At 34.5% G+C, this 21,520-nt stretch overlaps 1 protein-coding gene across 2 annotated transcripts in view; it reads right to left on the bottom strand.

The window, feature by feature from the left end:
• The window catches only part of SYNE2 (spectrin repeat containing nuclear envelope protein 2), a 297,544-nt gene that overhangs the window by 112,519 nt on the left and 163,505 nt on the right, over positions 1-21,520 (bottom strand). For both annotated transcript variants that reach the window (XM_023502825.2, XM_031952701.1), the window contains 10 exons: positions 19,870-20,097; positions 12,902-13,084; positions 10,970-11,095; positions 9,951-10,072; positions 6,031-6,169; positions 3,704-3,835; positions 2,716-2,868; positions 2,392-2,601; positions 1,572-1,673; positions 1,137-1,256 (listed from right to left, as the gene is read on the bottom strand). In XM_023502825.2, the coding sequence (XP_023358593.2) occupies positions 1,137-1,256; positions 1,572-1,673; positions 2,392-2,601; positions 2,716-2,868; positions 3,704-3,835; positions 6,031-6,169; positions 9,951-10,072; positions 10,970-11,095; positions 12,902-13,084; positions 19,870-20,097 (1,515 nt within the window). The remainder of the gene's footprint in view (positions 1-1,136; positions 1,257-1,571; positions 1,674-2,391; positions 2,602-2,715; positions 2,869-3,703; positions 3,836-6,030; positions 6,170-9,950; positions 10,073-10,969; positions 11,096-12,901; positions 13,085-19,869; positions 20,098-21,520) is intronic.

Here is a 21,520-nt window from a genome sequence, read left to right as displayed (position 1 = left end):
GCCTGGTTGAATGGCAACGCAGAGGCACTACACCATAAATAGAAATGGATAAGTTGGAAAAAAGGGTGGGTTTTAGAAGAAATATAAAGATTTCTATTCTGGACATAATGAATTTGAGATGCTAGGAGAACATCAACATGGAGATGTGGCCAAATGGGAACTGAAAATATAGGACTGACACTTAGGGAGGGGGAGAAGGCAGAAGGTTGCAACTCAAAATGGAGATATAGTAATCCTCTTCATAGAAATGATTACTAAATCCACGGGGTGGATGAGGTTTTCATGGAAGATAACATATAAGACAGGAAAAAAGAAGTGTAAGGATAGGATCTTTGTGAATATCCACAGCTAAGAGGAACAGGACTTAAGCAAAGGAGAGATCAAAGAGGGTAGAGGGGAAAATGGTGGATATCCCAAAAGTAAAAGGAAGAAAAGCTACTTACAAGGGGGAAAGTAGGTTTGTAGTATTAAATATTGCAGAAAGAACAAAGAAGATGAGGAATGAGGAAAAACTATTCTTTCTGTTTGGGGAAAAATGAAAACTTTAAAAAGAGGGCGTTGGTGACCTTGGAGAGCAATTTCAGCAAAGTGGCAGGGAGACAGAAATCAAACTCTAGAAAGTGGAAGATTGGAGGTGAAGAAAAGACAACAAGAAGAGCTCACTATTTCTAAGATTTGAGTAATGATGGGAAGTAAAAAAGACAAAGACTGACAGAGATTGAGGGTTTGGTGAGGACAAGATAGAAATAAGCATGTTATTGAGAAGTTTGGAAGGAGCAGAGTAACTAAGATTGATAAATGTGAAATTGAATTACTTGCTGTCTTAATGACTGCTGACAGAGTGAGAGAGGAGGGGAAACAGATTAGAAATGAGAAATGGAGGGAGGGACAGGAGCCAAGAGAGGAGGTAAGGGAGTGAAAAAGGGGATGAGGGGACAAGAGGGGGATGAGAGGGCAAGGAAGAAATTGGGGACTTGAGATAGGAGAAAGTTTGTAATGGATGATGAAGAAAGGGTGATGGGTAATTAGAGATAAAGAAAAAGTTTGCCACTTGGGGGGAATAGGTCCAGCTGAGGTTTATATAGCAATGGATTAGAGGATCCAATCAGTGTGAGTTTTTCTCTCAGAATACTTACCTCCAATTTATATACTTCTTGGATTAAAACATAAGGTAAATAAAGTCTTTCCCCTTCATCTCTCAGTTTTGCTACCTGGACCTCACAGTCTTGAAGTTTTACAGCATACAAATCTGCTTTCTAATGGAAAGATAAATTTTTTTAAGCTTAATATTTTATTTCTCCCTCCAATTATATGTAAAAACAATTTTAACTTTTTTTTTTCAAATTTAAGTTCTAAATTCTTTCCTTCTTTCCTTCTTCCCCCATTGAGAAGGCAAGCAATTTGATACAGATTATACACTGTAGTCATGCAAAACTCATTTTAATGATAACATAGAATATTGAAGCCCTTCTCCCCCCCCCCCCCCCCCCCGAGAGTTGAATTTAAATCAAGATGGTACTAATGACTAAGATATAGGTTCAGAGAGTTTAATGTTACTTTGATTTTGGTACCTGGAGTTGTTCAGAAATACTTTGACTACTAATGTCATTCAAGGAGTGCTGTATTGAAGATTTTTTCTCAATTAGTTTGTCATACAACTGCCTTACTTGATTCTGCAGGAAAAGAAGGAAAAAAATAAGTGAATCTTATAGGTAATAGTGATATTAGCACAACATATATTTAAATTGCAGAATAGTTGATATGGAACAAAACGGAGCTAATTTCTGCCCCTGTCAAACACTATCTCACATCTATTTTCAAGACCTCCATAGAAGAAAATCATCATAGTCTCTCTTGGTTAATTCCACATCCCATTTAACAATTACAATTTGGAAAAAGTTCATTAGCTCAAATTCAAGTGGGCTATGATAAGATTTAAAACAAACATTACCAAACTGAAATCATCTCATCACTTCTATTTCTTTTTGCTGCCGTCTATACACTTTAAGCTCCCAACTGTGACCCTAATATTTGAAATGTTTTCCATTCTGCATTTTTCTTGCTAACTCTTGTCTTTTATAGCCCAATTCTACTCAAGAGCTGTCTCTTTCAAAAAGCCTTTCTTGTTCTGTCTGTTGCTTTTGACTTTACTCATTGAACCTCAGACAAAAATATTTTGTGCCTTACATGTACTTATTACAGCATATTTGGATCATCATACAAATAACTGTATTTTTGTCTTATCTCCTATAAGACTATAAAGACTTCATGGGATTGTTAATTGTGTCTTATTTAAACATTGTATTTCCTCAGGCCCCCTAGTCCAGTGTTTTTTATAGTAAATCCTTAATAAAATGTTTCTTGAATGAATGAATGATGAATGACGAATACCTGATAATCACTATTATGGTCTATCCCAGATTTCATGGATTGACTTCTGGAAGCAGCTGCAGTCCGAGTTTGCTCAAGTCGTGTTTGCAAGTTATTAAAGCATTCAAAAAAGACACTGGAGTTCTTTCCAGGGTGATTTATCAGTTTCAAAAGATCATCCTTTTTGTTAGTTATAGTTGAGTGAAGTTTTTGCAGTACTAGAGACAGGGTCTGCAAGGTAGAGAGGAAAGAAGGAACACTGAAAAGTGCCTGCTTGCTGCTAAATGCACCAAGCTGAGCAGAGCCATATAATGACAACTACATAGAGTATAGGAAAAGACAAACCTCGTAGTGGGCCTGCTGTACAATAGCATCCTCTCTAGAGAGACCAGAGGTTTGGAGTATCTCTTCCACAATGCTTAAACATTGACTAATACCCAGAAGGAGATCAAATATTTTTTTACTGAGATTTACGGAGGTTTCATCTGTCAGATTTTCCTGAAGTGAAAAAAGAAAGTAAAAAATATATGTGTTCCAAATCTGAGGAAAGTTTAAGGAAATAAACATTAGTTGATGGTTAGACAGAATAGATAGGTGGTATAGTAGACAGTCCTATGTGCTATCTAGCTGCTTGAAGTTAAATCTGAGAATTAATAGAGCTTCTTAAAAATTATTGTAAGGTCTGATGTAAATTAACATATATTTCCCTAACCACATGCACACATGTGATTTCAAGTTAAACTTTGATGAGCAAAAGGATTCATAAAAGGAGAACTTGCAGGGTTCTCTTTATATGTGTGTTAATGAGAAGCAGACAATCCTCATTGTCCTGTTGATATAAAAAGGGATCAGTCTTTTATACACGGATTGTCTATTAAGTATACAAATGCCTCAGATTATTTTTTATTATCATTTTCCTTCCTACCCCAATTTCCTACCTCCCTGCCCAGCAGCCCAAAACTTGCTTACCACCCCATATGAAAGAAATAATATTCACTTAGTAGTCATAACATTCTATCTCATGTCTAATTACGTTACTGGTTGGTCATTTTTCAGTTTTGTCTGCATCTTCATGACCCCCTTTTGGGTTGTTTTTAACAAAGATACTAATGAGGTTTGACATTTCCTTCTCTAGTTCACTTTTTACAGATGAGGAAATTGAGGCAAAAAGGCTTTGGTGACTTGCCCAGGGTCACACAGCTAATAAATGTCTGAGATCAAATTTGATTCAGGTTTTCCTGATACCAAGTCCTGATACCAAGATACCGGGATCTCTCTCGACTGTGCCCTAGCCACCCCATATATTATGATTGTATATCATGCAACTTTTTACCTGGGTGTAAAGAGCATTTGCTTCTTGGCTTAAGTCCTCAAGTTGAGAAGTGTAAGTTTTCAATTCTTCAATGGTTGGAGACTTAACATTATGCAGAGGTACCATAGGGAGAAAATTCACATTTGTAGTAATCTGTTAAGAAACGTGGTATACGTAATACATACATATGCAATGCATATATATATTTATACACAGATATATAAAAAAGAGAGTCAATGCAGCATAATACTATACTCTTTCTCATTCATTGTTATTGCTTATATAACTTATTTTTTTAAAAAAATTAAGTGAAAAGTCTTAATTTTTAAAAAAATTAAGCATTTAATGGAATTGTAGAGCAATAGTACACTGAATGCACTTTTTTTTTTTTTTTTTTTTTTTTTTTTACAAATATACCTACTATCTTTGGGATAAATAGACATTTCTGAGGATCACACATGGCCAGGATGCGCATATAGAAGGGTATACATATAAGACTCATGGCCAAGGTATGCAAATAAAGAACTCCACTGCTATAGGGTCATTAAACTGTTCTAGTGCAGTCATCACACACTGATAACGTCTTAATTTTTAACAAAGGATTATTTCTAGCCAACCTGGTATCGAGATAAGCACACTGTAGATTTAAGAACACTTTGCACATACATTTTAGAATGTGCTTAAGTAAATATGAATGCACTTTATTCAGTGTTTCTAGGTCTCTAAGATATTAAGGTGATTTTGGGACAATATGATGGGAAAGGAAAGAAATCATTTGTGTAGTCAGATGCCTGAACTAAATTCAGATATACAAACATTAAATAAGCACTTAGGATGTATAAAGCATTAAGCTAGGCACTGGGACTAAAAAGTAACAAATAACAAAAATAGAAGCAACTTTTGTCTTCAGAATCTACTTTATTTTTTTGGGGGGGGGGCAGGGAGTGGAGACTAGGGGAGTGGGGGAAAGGGGAGGAGGGGAATGCTAGTCTTTTTCTGGACTTTTTCAATCTGAGGAAGGGGACTTCCTATACCAATGCAGATAGGAAGACCTCTCTGAACAGTACCTGCTTTCTATCTGCAATGATTCTTCTTTATTCTCCCAGAGTCTCCATATTTTACTATGTAGTGTAAAAATAAAACAGTTCAGAGTGCACCATAAGTTGTAGATGAAGAACTATTTGATATCCAGTGTTAAATGTTCCCCAAATAGGAAAATGTCCTTATAAACAGACTCAGAATCTAAACACAGAGACAAAAGGCTCTGGAAAAGTGAAAAACATGTAACAGGACTTGTAACATGGAGAGATTAAGCCTCAATTCTGAACAAGTCTGGCTCAAACCATAGATCTTGGTGAGAAGGAATATCAATTTTAATAGGACTCCATCAGAGATTATCATAAAAAGCTAAGATGAATGAAAGGCCATAGGAAACTTATGTTTTTGTTTAGTCATTTTCAAGTATATAAAATTTTTTGTGACTCCAATTGTGTTTTTTTGGCAAAGATATTGGAATAGTTTGCCATTTCCTTCTCCAGTTCATTTTAGAAATGAGGAAACTGAGGCATGTGGGGTTAAGTGACTTGTCCAGAGTCACACAGCTAATAAGTGCCTGAGGCTGTAAGATGCGTCTCAGTTCCTAACTCCAGGCCCAGCATTGTAACCACTGCTTTACCTAGCTGTCCTAGGAAATTGTGAGTGGGAGCAAAGACAACCTATCACTCAATCTGTCTTCTTTTTGATACTTCTGGCTCAATATATGTAAAGAAATGTTTCAGTCTCATGTAATGCAAATACTGTTAAGATTGGGAATAGTTTCAAAGATATAAACATGATGGTTTATACCCTGCAATTTCTTTATGAGGTATGAATGATTTATTGATAGGCCAGAGCTCTTGGGCTTTGAAAAGCTAGAGACATTTCAGAAGAAGTTAGTGAAGGAGCCCTTGGGTGTGGCCATTCAGTTTGGTCAGCCAGTCAGCTATGGGGGGAGGGAGAGAAGAGAAGAGAGGGACAGACATAATAATCATCATCATCACAGGGCATAAGAATCATATTGCTTGGGCATTTAACACTTTAGAGGATGTTACACTTCCATTACATTAATTGAAATAGGGATGTATAACACCCTCAGTTACTTAGGTCAAAACTGCATACAATTGGAGGGAGTTCTTCTAGGACAGGGATAAATTCCCTGCAAAGATTTTCATTTAAATTGGATGGTTACAAAGAACTCCTATTCAACTATGAACAATTCACTAACTTTTCTTTTAGGAAATAACTTGCTTTGGAAAGAACAGTGCCCAGATCTTGACAAGGGCTGCATTGTGCTTGGGGTTCAGACTGACCTGATCATCCACAGACTCAGGCAAAGGCAGCTTCATCTTTGATAGCTCCTGAAGCAAATATTGCCATTTGTCTTCACTTTGCTCCTGAGATGGTAGAAATGATGCTGGGGATCCATTTCTAGAGTGAGATGTTCCAGGGCTTTTGAAAAAGGCAGAAATAGGAAAACAATTGATATGTAAAGTTTTATGCTACATGGCACATTCTTTTAGAAATCATTTTGTTCAAAGGAATACTCAAAGAAAATCCAAGGCACTTTGTCAATACAAACTACTCCAATCACAACACAATTCACTGTTGAACAATTTTATTTTGTTTATTTGTGCTTCATCTCCTTTATGCTAGAATAAGCTAATGCATATTTTTAAATTAAAAAAAAATTCATTAGATACTTGCTAAAAGCTGCCATTTATAATGATATAGCACTTTCAGATTTGCAAAACATTTTTCTTCACATCAATTCAATGAGATAAAGAATACAAGTATTATTTCCATTTTACCAGTAAATTTACACAATGAATTACTGTTCAATTTATCTTTTTAAAATATCACGTATTCCTACAAATCAAGAATATACAGATAATATTAATCAGTGCTTTGCTGATGGAAGGATCATAAATCACTAATGTAACATCTTCAGAGTATAATACATTCAAATATTAAATTGTTGAATTTTACAGTAAAAAGACAAAAATTAATCTTTGTCTTCAGGAAGGTCCAATTTACTACATTCCCTATTTAAATAGTGAATATTATCTAAAACTGCTCAGTCTCTTCTTAAACATCTCTAGTAGCAGCAAATTCATTATTTTTCTAGGACAGTGAAATCTAATTTTGAATAACCCTAATTATTAGTAGATTTAAATCCCCCTCCCACTCTTCTGTTGAGTGGAAATCTGTTATCTTGGTCTATTGTTATAGAAATTGGGCTAGACAGAGTCAAAGGGTCTGAGTGTGCTCTCGCCTAACCCTTCCTCATGTGTCTGTCTCTAAATATATAACAAAACACACACACACACACACACACACACACACGTGTGTGTTTAATATTTTATTTTTTCCCCAATTGTAAAAATAATTTTTAGCATTATTTTTGTAAAATTTTGAGTTTCAAATTATCTTTTTCCCTTCTCCTCGCTGAAATTAAGAAGCTAGCAATTTGACACAGGTTATACATGTGCATTCAGACAAAACTATTTTCATATTGGTCATATTATAAAAGAAAATGGAGGCCCAAAAAGTGTGTTTCAAACTGCATTCAAACTATTAGTTCTTTCTTTGGAGATACCATTTCTCATCATAAGTCCTTCATAATTGTCTTGGACGTTTGTATTGCTGAGAAAAGCTTAGTCATTATTCACAATTGATCATCATATAAAATTGCTATTACTGGGTACAATGCTTTCCTGGTTCTGTTCACATCACTTTGCATCAATTCATGTAAGTCTTTCTAGATTTTCTTGAGAGTATCCTATTTGTCATTTTTTACAGTATAATATTATTTCATCATAATTATATAATACAACTTGTTTGTCATTCCTCAATTGATGAATATCCTCTCAATTTCCAATTCTTTGTCATTACGAAAAGAACTTCCATAAATATTTTTGTACATTAAAGGTCCTTTTCCTTTATTTTTTTTTAAATCTCTGGGATACAGACTTAGGGTTTATATTGCTAGGTCAAAGGGGAAGCATGATTTTATGGCTTTGGGGCATAATTTCAAAGTGCTATCCAGAATGATTGGATCAGTTCACAATACCATCAACAATGCATTAGTGTTTCAATTTTCCTACATTCCTTCCAACCTTTTCCTTAGAAGATCTGAGTTTCAAATCCAGCTGTGCATTTTAATAGCTGAGGTCTTGTAATACTGGAATCTTGGACAAATCATCTGTAAAATCTATAAAATGAAGTTCCTTCAAGCTCTCTATCTCTGATTCTATCCTATCTACTGCTTGAAGTTCTCCCTATGAGACAAGCAGAGCAACCTTAATCTCAATTCCACATGATAATCCTTCAGATATCCTGAGATTGCTAAAATATAATCCCTAAGTATCTTTCACAATAGATTAGATGTTGCTAGTTATTTCAAATTAACCTCAAATGGAATGGGTTTAGTCCTCTTAAGGGGTCCTCAAACTTTTTAAATAGGGGGCCAGTTCACTGTCCCTCAGACTGTTGGAGGGCCAGATTATGATAAAAACAAAAACTTTGTTTTGTGGGCCTTTAAATAAAGCCACTTCATAGCCCTGGGTGAAGGGGATAAACATCCTCAGTTGCTGCATTTGGCCTGCGGGACATAGTTTGAGGACCCCTGAAATCATGAAGCCATTTCAATCTTATATAAGAGTCATTTTTAATCATTTGAAATGTTAATGGCTTCATGATTTCAGGGGTCCTCACACTAACTGACTCCTCAGCCAGTTCAGAATTTAAAGGCTTTCTAGTTTTGTTTTGTTTTTTTTTTGCTGTTCAGTTATAATTCATCTATAAATATCTTTATATAATTTTTTCTTTTTAAAACCACTGCCAATATAGAGAACATTACAAAATCATTTTATTTATAATAATTTTTTTTGCACAAATAACAAGAATGTAACCAAAATCATAAGGAAAGGATAAAACTGAGGGAAAAGACGTTTTGCAACAACAATTTCTGAAAAAAGCCTCATTTCTCAAATACACAGAGAAATGAGTCAAATTTATAAGAATACAAGTCATTCCCCAATTAATAAATGATCAAAAGATGTGAACAGAAAGTTTTCAAGTGAAGAAATCAAAGATATCCATAGTCAAATGATAACATATTCTAAATTGATATTACTTAGAGAAATGCAAATGCAAAATGCAAATCAAAAGGATATCCATCAATTGGGGGAGTGGCTAAACAAGCTATATGATCATAATGAAATATGATTACACTATAAGAAAAGACAAGCAAGATGATTTCTGAAAAATCTGGAAAGATTTACATGAACTGATACAAAATGAAGTGAACAGAATCAGGAGAAACTTGTACACAATAACAGCAATATTGTTTGAATAATTCCAAATGAGTTGGCTATTCTCAGCAAAACAATGATCCAAGACAATTGTAAAGGACTAATGAAGAAACATACTATCTACCTCCAGAGAAAGAATTGATATTGTTCAAATATAGATTGAAGCATGCTATTTTTCACTTTCATTTTTTTCTTTTATTCAAGTCTTTTTGTACAAAATGACTAAAGTAGAAATGTTATACATAATTGCAAATGTATAATCTATAGATGACTGTTTACTATTTTGGGGGGGAAGATGAAGGAGGAAATGAAGGATAGAATTTGGAATACAAAACTTTAAATAAAAATGTTAAAAAAAAAAATAAGCATCAAGTCCAACCCTTCATTTTACAGATAAGGAAAGTAAGGTACAGAGAAGTTAAGCTGTTTGCCATTTGCACACAAATATCGAGTTTCTGAGGCAGGTTTGAACTCAGATCTTCCTGATTACAAATTTAGAGTCTTATCTATTACACCTTAAAGCCAGAAAGACTTGGATTCAAATCTTGCTTCTTATACATACTAATTGTGAAATCATTTATCTCTCATTGCTCAAAACAACCTTTAAGGCAATGATTGCTGTAGAAATTGCTGATGTCTATCAATGCAGAAAAAGAGGAAAAAACCCTTTACAATAATCACAGATCCAGACCCTCCCCCAAACACACACACACACACACACACACACACATGCATGCATGCACGCCAAAAGGTAAGTAAGACTAATTTCATGGCTCTTGTATGTCACCAAATTCTTTTCTAGAAAGAGTGAACAGATTTAAATAATAATAATGTATACCCAAAGCCCCACCAAGAATGGATTTTATCATACTCAATTTGTGAGTTTATTCATATCCAATGATTTAAAAAGTTTATACCTTTCCAGCGATTCCTGGGTTTTACAGTCATCTTGTTGATCCAGTTGATGCCACATTTTCTCAGCATTAATTTCAATGAACTTGATAAGATCCTTCTGTTCACCTGGTTTTAACTCTGAGGGCTATGAATAAACAAAAATGAAAACATTTATATTAGTCACAAATGTCATGTATTTATAGTGTGCCTTTTCCCTTAATTTATTCTTTTAAAGCTGCTGGGATAATAAAATTCTGAACCAATTCTTAGTTTCATGAGTTAGCTCCTAAGTAGCTTATAATCTCTAAAGATTCCCCCACCATAAACCCCTCCAAGATTCATCTGAAACACACGTGCATTATTGTGTCAATCTTTTTTTGAAATAGCATATATATATATGAATATACATTTATTCATTGTAATGAATTTTAACTAGTTTCAACTCATTTTAACCCATGCAGTATTGAGGAAGAGGGAAAGCAATAAAATAACCACATTAAAAAAGTTTCTCTTGGAGATATTGGCTCATTTTACATTAAATGACACAATAACCAAAGAATAAAGAAACAGAATAACAGATATTCTAGCAATAAAGAAAACAGATAGCAGAATCTATCAAAGAGATAACTGAAATTATTAATCATGAGACAATAATAATAATAAATAGCATTTACATATAGTTCTTTAAGGTACTGAAGAATTTAAATATTATTTTACTTGATTTTCATAATAACTCTAGGTGGTAGGTTTATTACAATTCCCATTTCATGAATGAAGAAAATGAGGCAGACAGACATTAGGTGACTAGCATAAAGTCATACACTTATGTATTTGAGGTTGAAATTGAATTCAGGGCTTTCTGCCTCCAGGACCAAGACTTGTTCTTTTGTGCCATCTAACTAGTTGGGCACACATGCAGATAGACCCATCTTCCCTAAGTGACAGATAATAATAGCAGCTTCAGAGTTAAAGGAAAAAGAATCATTTCATGTGGAAAAAATTATTTGTGTGCTTCATTATTTTGTGTAAAGGTTAAAATTACCTGTGGTTGGAAACTTTTTTGTCGGCTGAAGAGTGGGCTTTCAAATTCAGTTGATTCAAATATAGGAAACCTGTCAGACTGGCAGACTTTTTGATCCTCTAAAGGTTTCTTTAAAGTATTACTTCTCTGTAAAAATATATATATAAAATAATGACAAATTAGTCACTTATACAGAATGAAATACTCCAACTATTTATTAATGGAACCATTTAATGCAAGAAAAATTAAAAACTTTACTACATTTTTATTACCCTGATTTAAATTAATGTGCTTATTACTTCATGGCATTTTTAAAAAATCAACTCATTCCATAAAATGGTAACTTTTTTTCCTCTTCCACCTAATTCTTGTAAATGGATTTACTAGGAATAGAAGTTCCTGGTCTTTTTTTCTTTTAAATCCAAAACAAAACAACAACAACAAAAAGACAAAGAAGCAAAAAAGAAAAAAAGAAAAAAGAAAAAGAAAGAAATTACTGGTAGAACATATGAATTAAAATTTACCATGAAGATAAATCAGAAAAGAATGAAATGGGGAAAAACAAAAACAAACAAACAAACAAAACAAAACAAACAAACAAAAAAAACAAATAAACTTAGCAGATAGACCAGAAATCTATTAAGTAACAGACTTCTTAAATAAACTTTGAGCTCCCTGAGGGCAGGTGCTAAGAATCTAGGGCAAGTGATAGGGAAGGTACAGCTGTGTTTCTATAATTACAGGAATACAAAGTGGTCCTCTGTGGCCAGGTATGTCCCAGGGCTATTTAGGAAACATTGGCAAGTACCTTCATAGCTGGTATTAAAAGTTTGGTGGTGGAAATGAGCCTGTATGTGTTGTAAAGGGTTGTGAGGAATACTAATTTTTTAAAAAGCTAATATTTCCATCAAGTTTTAAACATCTGGGTTTTTTTGTTTTTTTGTTTCCCATTTCATTCTTTTCTGATTTATCTTCATGGTAAATTTTAATTCATATGTTCTACCAGTAATTTCTTTTTCTTTCTTATTTTTTCTTTTTTGCTTCTTTGTCTTTTTGTTGTTGTTGTTGTTGTTTTGTTTTGGATTTAAAAGAAAAAAAGACCAGGAACTTCTATTCCCTTTCACAACTAACTGACTAAAGAACAATAACATAGAAGGATTTGATGGCTTTTTTGCCTTTTTTTTTTTTAAAGTCCCCAGTGCTTAGCACATAGTAGGTACTTAATGTTTACTGATTGACTGAAATATAGATTTATCTTGAATTAACTCTGTGATCCTGACTTCTCATTGATCCTTCTGAAATTATTAGTTGCAGCATTGGGTGAAGGGAATGTCCTCATTGAAGGAGCTCCCCATACTATTAAATTTTTGCTCTACATGTGGCATAGTTCCTTCTAATAAGAAAGACATTCTATGAATTCCAAGAATTCTATGAATTCTGAATTGAATTCTGTTGAAATGAATTTAAAAGGCACAGAAGTATTGTTTTGAATTGTGTATTGCCTAGTCTTATTTTTTTTAATCTTAATAACCCAAAGGTATTTGATATACATACATTTTTAGAAGTAAAGCAAATCACTTATCCCAAGTATACATTATTGTTGATAACACTTAGAAGCAAATTATAAAAATACTTGAAACAGGAGAGGGAAATCTGTTGAAACTTCAAAGAATTTAATACTAATAATTATTGCCAATGCTGTTATCACTGAGTTCACTCTAAGGACAGTGTTTGAGACAGACCTTACTATGAAGTCTGAAGACAAATTACATTGTAAAATTAAACCACTAAGTCAGTATTTTGTTTCATACTCATTTGGAGTACTAAAGAATCTCCTTCATTAACATTATTTTTACATGGAGTTGACTCAGTAGCATAAATCAGAGGGTTTCTTTCTTTTCTTTCTTTTCTGATGGGCTTATCAATTATGGTTACCAATACATTCTATTTTACCTGCTCTTCATTGTATTTGTCCTGAAGCATCACCTGGACTTTTTCCAAATTACATTTCACAGCTTTTAGTTTCAAGGAAAGCATTTCTGCCTCTTGTTGGGTGCTTCCGCTATTTCCTAGTCCCTGATCTTTGCAATTCTCCAATAAGGAAGACACTTTGTGCTCAATCTCTGTTAACATAGCCTAGGAAGAAAAAAAATGCAGATTTTTCATTTTTAGATTCTTCATGAATTCCATCTCCATTTTGCTCAGATTTGCTGAATTTATTTGATTGCATTTTAAAATGGATAAAGTACATCAAGGTCCTTGAGCAATCCTATCATCTATTCCTCTGCTTCTGATAAAATCAGCCCCAAAAGGCAACTTGCCTTAAACTTTAAAGAAAGATTCCTCAAATATCAATGACAACCCATTCTAGTAGCTCTCAAAAATAAGTTTTACATAGATAGGGAATTATTAACCAGAATTAATTAATTAATTAGAAGGGACTTAAGAGATAATCTCAACCAATATCCTAATTTTAACAGATGAGGAAACTGAGGTTAAAGGGACTCAAGACAGACTACGGTAGATAATCAGTGCAGCTAAGCAGTAGTACAGTAAGTTAACTAGTAGATAGATAGTAAATGACTGTAGATAGATAACTGAACTCTCAGTCAGAAAGAACTGAGTTCAGATCTGGCCTAAGATACTTCCTACCAGTGTGATCCTGTCAAATCATTTAACCTTTGTCTCTGTTGCTATCTGAATATAAGGGATGTATACACACACACACACACATACATACACAGATATATATATATATGCTTTCTCTCTCTCACACACACACATATGCATATATACATATATTTATGGGCAATAAATAGGGCACAGAGGCTGGAATCAGGAAGACCTCAATTTAAATTTGGTCTCAGACACTCACTAGCTATGTCACTCCGGGCAAATCTCTTAACCCTGTTTGCCTCAGTTTCCTAATCTATAATATGAGCTAGAGAAGAAAATGGCAAATTTCTCCAGTATCTTTGCCAAGAAATCTCCACCTGGGGCCACAAAAGTTGGATGGAAACAGAAACTAAACAACAATAAACACATACTCTACTGCACACAAAATTCCTACTGCAAAATGGGAATGATAGCAACAATAACAACCTAATTGTAAATCATTTAGCATAGGGCCTGGCATATAATAAGTGCTATGTAAATGTTAACTATTATTATTATTATTAATCAGTCTGGTCCTTTTGGCAAATCTGCCCTTCCTAACATCTAAATTCCTTCTACTGCAATTAACATACTTAAAAACAAGACAAAGGATCAGCTGTTTCCCGTACAAGATTCTTCAAAGTTAGGAAGGTTCTTTCTCATTATCATGAGCTTTTTCTCTTTCAAACAAAACAAGTATTCAAAATAACAGAAAGACCCTAGGAAAAAAAGAAAGATTGGAAAATGGGTGTATTTTCTGATGACATAAGCACAGAGGCCTAAAAATAACCCAGCTTGTTTAGTCTCCTCTTGAGCTACTGTATTTCTACTCAATAGATCAGGTTTGTAAGCTCCTGGGATCTAGGAAACCAAGCAGCCATGCCAACTAGCTATGCTCCAGGGTATATACCAGCGGCAGCAGCAACTTGAGAGCAGAGCATAGCTCTGAGGCTGCTATAAAAATTCCAGTAGTTCTCATCTGTGCCCAAAAATACAATACATGGCTTACAGAAGTTCAGTTAGAGTGCCTAGTAGGTGATAATCATATAGTATAGATCGAGATAGTAAAACAGATGCTTAATAAGTATTTATTATATTTAAATTTTTTAGCTTTTTAAAAGCAGACTTATTTTTGAGTGCTTCATGTAAAAGTAGTTGCAATGTATGATATAACTCTTTGAGGGAATATTGATGGCCAAATACAGGGGTCCTCAAACTACGGCCCGCAGACCAGATGTGGCAGCTGAGGACGTTTATCCCCCTCACCCAGGGCTATGAAGTTTCTTTATTTAAAGGCCCACAAAACAAAGTTTTTGTTTTTACTATAGTCCGGCCCTCCAACAGTCTGAGGGACAGTGAACTGGCCCCCTATTTAAAAAGTTTGAGGACCCCTGGAAATATATTGTTGTCACAGTGGCACCAAAGATATTAACTTAATCTTTATGGTTCCCAAGTGAATAAAGGAAAAAGTATTTATTAAGCACTTAACTAAGTTCAAAGCATTGAGGATCAAATGAAAAAGACAGCCCTCTCTCAAGGAAATCACATTGTTATGGAGCTCACAGGTGTGGGAGATTTCATCTGCAAGTGAGATGGGAAGGTCCCATAGTCCTTGAAGGACAGTGGCAAAGCAGATTGTGCTGATAAAATCATATCACTTTCTTATCTTGAACTACATACATGATAGTGCCAACAACTTGCCAATCAATGGCTTCCTGGATGGGTTCTGGTGTTTCTCTTGGCAAAATAGTTTTTAAAACTCTTGATTTGGGTCCAAAGTTCAAATCTAAATTCTGCTACTTGCTCCCTGGGTGACTGTATATAAGTTATTTAATGTCTTTGAGTCTCAGTTATTGTTTTTTAACTCTACAAAATGGGGCGTTAGACTATTGGTCTAAGAGGTCCTTTCCAATCTTAAGTCCTATGATCCTATGAATTCAAGGAGCTATGTCATCGCAGTTTAAAATGGATCCCAAACAGCAGAATCTCACTGTGGTCTGCCCTGTTTAAATGATTCATAAAACCATTTATGATTACCATAGTGCCCAGCACCTGGTCGGCACTCAATAACTACTCACTGACTCGTTCAATTCTGAGTGACATGTGTGAAAATAATTATAAAGTAGAGCATTTCCAAAGGAAGGCAACAAAGACGGTGAGACCTCTGAGGACCACACCTTTTCAGAATCCTCTGAAAGAAGTAAGTCTTTTTAGCCTTGAGAGGAGAGGTCTTCGAGACAGGGGACATCTCATTGCTTTCTTCAAGTATTAGAAGGGATGTTATAACTTGGCAGAACAATGAGAGTTACTGAGCTTAAACGCAATGAGAAAAGATAATCTTTAATTGCTTCAGTCAAGCAATACAGTACGGAGTCAGGAAGACCTCTTCAAATTATGTTTCATGGAAGAGCTTATCCTACTACAGCTTCACTGCCTTAACTATAAAATGGGAATACAGCACCAACCTCACTAGGCTGTAGTGAGGATCAAATGAGATAGCACATGTAATAGGCTTTGTGCCAACCTGAACCACTACATAAAGGATAGCTATTATTATTTTTATCATTATTCCAACACCTTCACATCTTTGAGAAAGATATTCCCAGTTCCTTAAACTTACCCCCATGTAAATATGGCTTTGAAGTTCCTCACTATCCTGGCCTTATTTGTCTGAACACACACACTTCAGATATATGATGTATAGAATAAAACAAAAGGCTCAAGACAATTTTGTTGATCTGTTTGACTAGCATATAATGGACTTATCATCTCCCTCTTCTGGATACTAAATTTCTCAATGTAGCATAAGCGCAAATTAGTTTTTTTGCCTGTATATTACACTGTTAATTCCTATGGAATTAACATTCCATTATCCAGATCCAGATCCAGATCCATTGTGGCATATAATAAGTGCTATGTAAATATTAACTATTATTATTATTATTAATCAGTCTGGTCCTTTTGGCAAACCTGCCCTTCTTAACATCTAAATTCCTCCTACGGCAATTAACACACTTAAAAACAAGACAAAGGATCAGCTGTTTCCCTGGATCTCTTTTTTGGAAAATTTGCCCACACTTTTCTATCCAGTATTATGTTCTTGATTTTTAAAAAAATCTATGTATGACAATTTAGCTGTTTAATTTTTTTAGATTTGATTTAATCAAGCCTTTCAAGATCTTTCTGGATCATTACTTTAAGGTAACACATTTGCTATCCCTCTCAACTTTGTCATCCCCAAAATTTAAATCCCCAAAATCTTTATCCAAGGGAAAAATTATATTCCAGGCATTGAAATCTACAATATACATTGTTTTTGTCAAGGCCAATTAGACTGTCTACTACAATGGTGCCACAGGTTGCCCCAGGCCCTCTCCAGGAAATCTATTTTATATATAAAGAGCTTTTCTGGGTCCCATATTATACTGAAGAATCAAGGGGAGGATGCCTTGACTGCTTGTCTACATTTTGCTGTTACTCAGTTGCTTCAGTCATTATTGAATCTTCATTAACCCAACTTAAGCTTTTCTAGGCAAAGATGTTGGAGTGATTTGCCATCTCCTTCTCCATTACAGATGAAGAAACAGAGGCAACAGGCTATATATAGTAAGTATCTGAGGCTGGATCTGAATTTAAGGCTTCCTGACTCCAGGACTGGCACTCTATTTACTGCATTATTTAACTGCCTGTCTATTTTGCACTAAAAACTTAGAAAGGAGTCAGTTCTAAATGTTCAGTAAGATAACTCCTACTATTTCAGACTAAAATAAAATACTCTTTCATTTACAAAACACATTTGCTTTGATGGCTCTTGGGTCTTTGCTCATATATTGCTTAATAATTATACAAGTGTAAGAGGAAGAAGCCTCCATATAACAAAGTAATCATTTTTCTTTGCACATAGAGGGCAAGACATGAAGACCTACACTTCTTTCACTACAGCAAAAAATTTTTAGTCCTAGATTCTGGTTTCTGTTGCCATTTGACTTTGGGAAAATAATTTCAGTATTCTATGTGTAGTTTCTTCATCTGTAAAACAAGGAAGGTCTCAAAGGTCCCTTCTGCATCTAAACTGTGACTATTATTATTTCTTGATTCACTCTACCTATTCTACTCCATAATGTTTTTTGTGCTTAGTTTTAATTTCCCTTATGAACCAACTTTATTCCACAAACTGATCACTGTTTTCACATCTATCAATTAGAAATTAGAAAAGTAGAAAAAGAAGCAATTTCTGTTTGTCCATTTTATTTCTATTAGAATATAATCTGTTAGTAGGAAAGCAACAATGTTCTCTGTTCTTTTTATCTTGTACTGAAAAAGCTCTTTGGTACTGAATACGTGATCAAAAGCCAGACACAGGGTTATATTCTATAACAATAATAGATAACTTTTTTTGAAAGTTTGAAAGCTAAAATCATGTCCAAAACTGAACTCATTATCTTTTCCTTAAAACCTTCCCTCTCAATTTGTAATTCCTAAATCCGAGTCACCCAGGTTCACAATCTAAATTGTAATTCTTTCCTCCTTCTTCCTAATCATTCCCCTTCCCCACCCCACAACCAATCTTTTGCCCAGTCCTGCAGATTCTACCTTAGCAACATCTTTTATATACAGCTCCATCTTCTCCCATGTTCTTGTTGTTCTTTACACAGGACATTTAGTCTCCTGCTTATGTGTTTATATAGTGGTTTCCAGTGTCCAGAATCTCTCTTCTCATCTCTGAAGCCTGTTTTTTTGTTTTTTTTTTTTTTAAGATTGAGTTAAAATCCTACCTTTTGAAAAGCTCTTTTGATGCTAGTACTTTTCCTCTCAGATTTATAGTTCATCCTATACATAGCTTGTATATACATCGCTGTTTTCATGTTAAATCCCCATTAGACTGTCAACTTCTCGAGGGCAGAGGCTGTTTTTTGTCTTCTTTTGTATTCCTGATCTCCACTAACACATAACCTAATGCCTGGTACATAAATATGTAATAAACAGGGGCTTCATACATACTTATTGACTTTGCTACTTTATGCACATCAAATTTGAACTTCAGAACAATCTGTAAGTTAGGAACTGTTATTTTCATCTTTCCAGTTAGTTAATTAATCAGCCAACTAGAATTTATTACGCACCTCCTATGTATCAGTCACTTTGCTAAATGCCAAAACAGACTAGGAAACAGAAACTGAAGGATTAAAATGATTCGCCTCTGGGAACAGAGCTAGGAAGTTATCTGAGGCAGGTGTCAGCTCAATTCTTGCTTCAAGACCATAATTTTATAACAGTGCAAAGGAATAAAAGGAGTTGAAAGGCTAGCATTTTAAAAGTTAGCATGAGGGTTAAGATAATGCTCATCTACCCTTTAATTTTCTATTGTCTCACATGAGTATCAAAGTCTTTTTAACTTATAACTACTGCTGATAATATTTCTCTTACTTTGCACTATTAAACACACACACATACTTGAGTATACTCTCCTTTCTCTGTTTCTGTTCTCTGACAACCTCCCCCACGAGAAAAACTTTCTTAGTCTCTCAAAGGAATGAAGTTCAGAATATTCCAAATGGAAGTTATCATTTGGGGTTCATTAAAATTTGACTGTGAAAGGCATGGGTTTTGTGGATAGTTATTAATAATAGGGGCAGTAGTCAGTGCAAGTGGATAGAGTGCTGGGCCTGGAGTAAAAGACTTGAGCTCAAATCCAGCTTCTAGCTGTGTGACCTTAGGCAAGTCACTTAACCTGGTTTACCTCAGTTTCTTCAACTGTAAAAGGAGCTAGAGAAAGAAATCATAAACTACTGATATCTTTGCCAAAAAAAAAAAAAAAAAAAAAAAAAAAGCCCAAATGGGGTCATGAAGAGTCAGATACATTGTATTTTGTATTTTATACAGTTTCTGTCACTCAAAATTAGTGATTCTCTTAGAATGACTCAATCAGAAAGTGCTAATTGCATGATAGATAATATAGCACAAATTATGGCATTATCACACATGAAAAAATACCAACATAGAATGTGTGCATTCTGTATTTCTATATTCCTTTCCAATTCTGGACAAAGTTCCATCTCAGAAGACTAAATATTTAAATCAGTAATAGGAAATTTTCAGAAGAAATAAAGTCATTCTCAAAACTAAAACATTATTATAAATTGAACTCTATACAAAATGAAGAAAGAGCAGAATAGCCTAAATGTACACTGTTGCTTTAAGAGAAAAACTCATGTAACTCAGGAAGGTGATTGGTGTACAGGTGAACTTTGACCATTCAGCCTTACCTGACAACCAGCAAGCTCCTGTTCCACCATCTGCTGCATTTCTGGGTTTAGTATTTCAGCTCCGATTGAGAGATTAGCTTTGTCAAGCCACAGCTCCAGCTCAGCCACCTGTTTCTGGCAGACATGGAGGATATCCACAGACTCTGGTCTGGAACTTGCCACAGTTTCTTCCAAAGATTCTTCTTCTCCGGAGTTCTCAGCTGGGGCTCTAATGCAAGCTGTGTCACCCTGAAGGAAATCCAAAGGATATGTAAATCCTGCCGTGTTTCTTAAACAAACAGCAACAAAAACAATACTTCAAATGCAGAAAAACAAAAACGGAAAAAAACCTTCACACACACATATATACATATAAACACAGACACAGACACACCAAAATGACACGTGATCTAGCAACAGGTTTCCAAGCAGCTAATTTGCATTTGCACAGGTACAGTATTCCTGTGGACCAAGGAAGTAAACTGGTTCACAGTTCATTAAACATCAAATCCCAAGAGAAAGGCTGTGTCTGTGTGTGTGTGTGTGTGTGTGTGTGTGTGTGTGTGTGTGTGTGTGTATTTTGTCTCATTTCAAAGTACTGACCAGTGTTTAAAGTTTTATGACGTGATTAAGAAATATTTACATGGCTATTACATCCTTCTCCCCCCACCTTCTCTTATAGAATATAGGTTCTTTGCTATAACTGAAATCTAACTAAATGAAAATACACATTCCAAAAACGGGGAAATTTTTCTCACATTTTTTCATATGTTTATATATATATAATTCAACAGTCAAATGGCAAAGATAATCAAAATCTATATTTGAAACATCATGAATATAACCTTTGGTCCCAATATGGAGAGCCTGAAATACCATCTGCTGTCTTCTTTCCTCAGTCAAATTGATAGCTATATTAAAGACAGGAAGTATAACATGTCTCTATATAGAAATAACTGCATGAATTACCCATGGGAAAAGTCTCCCAGTTATCAAACTGAAGTGCTTCAATAATTATATTAGATATTTGCTCTGAAAATGATAAAATTATCTATGATACACACACTTGCTTTCTGTTAAAATACTTATCACTTGTCTTAATTGTAAGGAAGTCTATATTCTTTTAGAATGTAGGGTCTGGAATTTGGTTCTTTTTAGCATTTTGATAAGTACTCCAATAGAATGTATTTTGTGCATTTATAAACATTATTCTGAGAAGGGGCCAAAGAGTTATTTATATAAAACCCTGCAAACTTCTCCCCACCCCAGGTAAGTAGCCTGATTTTGTATGATCCATCAACTAAGAATGGATTTTACCTTTTAAAATAAAGTTTTGTTGGTTGAAAAATAATAAAAAAACATTATTGGCCCACAGGCTATAAAAAACCACTGTTTTGCAAGATTTGACCTGATCTATATAGGCTGCATCAAATGTCAAAAAGGGTGCACCATACAAAAAAGAAGCCTTTGTTTTAAAATGTAAAACTTGTTTCATTCAGCTTTCCCAAAGAGACAGTAGATATCCTTCCTCTGACTTTACAAGCCAAATGGAATGTTGGGGAGGATGCAGTTTGAGTAGGAGAATTACAGTTGAAAAATTATCATGGGACAAAGTGTTTCTTACTATAATGTTAGGGAGAGAGTTTTGTGGTGGAGGGTATATTTTTTGTTT

This window comes from Sarcophilus harrisii, chromosome 2 (genome assembly GCF_902635505.1).
Source record: "Sarcophilus harrisii chromosome 2, mSarHar1.11, whole genome shotgun sequence".
Taxonomy (NCBI): Eukaryota; Metazoa; Chordata; class Mammalia; order Dasyuromorphia; family Dasyuridae; genus Sarcophilus; species Sarcophilus harrisii.
The sequence above is the reverse complement of the archived record's forward strand: the minus strand, read 5'-3'. Positions and strand labels throughout refer to the sequence as shown.